Source organism: Dipodomys ordii, unplaced genomic scaffold (genome assembly GCF_000151885.1).
Source record: "Dipodomys ordii isolate 6190 unplaced genomic scaffold, Dord_2.0 Scaffold403, whole genome shotgun sequence".
NCBI lineage: Eukaryota > Metazoa > Chordata > Mammalia > Rodentia > Heteromyidae > Dipodomys > Dipodomys ordii.
This window is the reverse complement of record NW_012267619.1, coordinates 15,361-17,879: the sequence shown is the minus strand read 5'-3', so window position 1 is coordinate 17,879 and position 2,519 is coordinate 15,361. Positions and strand designations below refer to the sequence as shown.

Here is a 2,519-nt window from a genome sequence, read left to right as displayed (position 1 = left end):
ACCAGAGGAATAGCAGACTTTCAGTTTGTTCTCTGGTAGATTTACAATTGTTTCAGTGTTACTTGTCATTTTTACTGTTTGTTGATTAATTGCATATATGTACATACTACAACATGGTAATCTAATACAATTCCTCTCTTAAATAATTTAAAATAATTTTTGATTAAGCCATTGTAGGTGCACAAATTTATGGATGTCATAAATAACTATTTCCTGCTCAATATTTTGAAAAGCACAAGTTCTTAAGAACAAATCTCTCCATTTCACCCTTTTTTAGATGGTAATCCATATTTCATACCGGTTTAAGACAATATGACTTCCAAATGACCTTGCTTTCCTATATATCCTTGTAAAAGTTTTGAATTACCACTCTCACCACAATGTCTCAAGTTATAGTTGCTAAATCCACAAAAGACAATGGAATTATGAAAGTGATAACCCTACCCCACAGGTTGGATTGACTAAACTAAGAAAGAAACAAGAAAGACATGGAAGGGAAAAACATACCAAAATGCAGACACCAGATAAACAGTCGAATCACATCTGAGCAGTGTCAATGTTCTTATTAAAATGCATGAACATTGCATCTAAGTAGAAGACCACTAGACCATTCATTTGTGTGAATGTGTGAGGTTTGGAGTTCAATTCCCCAGCAGCCCAAAAAATAATCAAAACAAGAACAAATAACTGCAACAAATCAAGATGTCCCCTAGAAGAAATTCAATCTTGCAAATATAAAGAAACAGGATAGAAAAGTAAAGAGACATGAAAAAGTAGCATACTAATACTAATGGCCCAAATCAAGACATTAACATCAATGTTTCAGAATAAATCATATCACTTTAGAATTAAATAATACATTTTGTTATATATAACATGTATTATATGTACTATGTCTATTATGTCTGTTTTATGAAAATGTATTTGGGAAGTATATTCATAATTCAAATAATTTCTAGGAATTGGTTAGAAAGAAGACATGATCCAACCTAAAAATTAGCCAAAGAGTTGATAGGATCTTAAAAATGGAAGATACACAAGCAGGCAGCTTCCTCTTCATATGACTGCTCCATTTGCTGCGGCAGCCATGCAGAAGCCTTGTTGACTGAGGGAATCCATGGTGCTTCCCTTCTGGGCATCACCAGAGGTCAAAGACAATGACTTGCCTAGGTCACAAAATGCTGATGACACCTGGCATGTAATCACTCTTGGGTTTCTCCACGCTTACCACAGTTTATGAAGGAAGGAAGGACTTTTCTTCTCATTTTAGACAAGAAGGGTTGTTTCACACCTCTCTCATGTTTACAGACAAGAGCAGAGATTGCAAGAGACAATCCTCCAGTCCTCTGGGGCTGTCCTGGGGTCTGGAGGACCCTGGGGCCAGCTCCTGGTTCAGGCAGTAGAGTGACATTCCACTAATGAGCAGAGCTGATCATCAGGGGGCAGTGTGGGCCCACTGAGCCAGCTCCTGCCTGACTGGGAGAGTGTGGGTTCAGCCTTGGCTTGTTGTCCCAGGCAGGGAAGTGTTGAGATAAACAGAGGGAGTGCTGACCCAGGAGCTGAGAATCCTCCCCCGCCCCCTGCTTTTGTCTCTGTGTTTCTCTGTGTCTCTGTCTCCCCACACCCTTCTCTCTCTTTCTCAGACCTGTGCCCTCAGTAGGGAGATGATGCCTGGGGCTGCTCCCCTGGACTCTGCCCCAGGCCCCAGGCTCCTCTGTGGTGTTGTCCTGTGTCTCCTGGGAGCAGGTGAGTCAGGGGCACTGGTGGGGCAGAGCCTGGTTGCTGGAACATCCTATGCCCTCCCAGGCTAGGCCTTCATTGCTGTCTCTTCCTGCCCAGGTGTGGTGCATGCTGGGGTCCTCCAGTCCCCCAGACACCTGATCAAAGCCAAGGGAGGAAAGGCCACTCTGCAGTGCTCTCCTGACTCTGGACATGATACTGTGTACTGGTACCAGCAGGCCGAGGACCAGAGATTCCAGTTCCTCATTTCCTATTATCGAGAGTCAAAGAGAGAGAAAGGAAGCATCCCTGGCCGCTTCTCAGCTCGGCAGTTCAGTGACTATCACTCTGAGCTGAACATGAGCGCCTTGGAGCTGAGGGACTCTGCGCTGTATCTGTGTGCCAGCAGCTTGCACAGCCCTGCACAGGGACTGGCTTTCTCTACCCAAACCTTCCTGCCCCAGCTGAGGATGTCACTGAGGGAGGGGTGGGGGCTTGAGGCCCAGCCTTAGCAAACCCCAGGAGCCCTCTCCAGCTGTGGTAACCCTTCTCTGTTCTGCCCAGCTCAGACAGCTTCTGAGCATTTTATTTCCTAACTCTCTGGACTGTCTCTGCTCTGTGCTTGAATGTACATTGGATATTATAATGCAAACACAGTCATTAGTGTATCCTCTTTATATGTGTGAGATGTTAAGGTATCAGTTCGTAGATGGAAAGCTGTAGCTCATGAAATTCCTTAACATTTAATATTTAAAAGGGTCAGTGCTGGGATAGAAGTGTACATTCACTATCCCTCACCT

General features: G+C 44.0%; 1 gene segment (V, D, J or C); it reads left to right on the top strand.

The window, feature by feature from the left end:
- LOC106001757 overlaps positions 1-2,272 on the top strand; it is a 4,693-nt gene extending 2,421 nt beyond the window's left edge. Inside the window, 2 exon segments of the V gene segment in view lie at positions 1,644-1,746; positions 1,840-2,272. Coding sequence covers positions 1,665-1,746; positions 1,840-2,231 — 474 coding nt within the window.
- Positions 2,273-2,519: the final 247 nt, after the last annotated feature.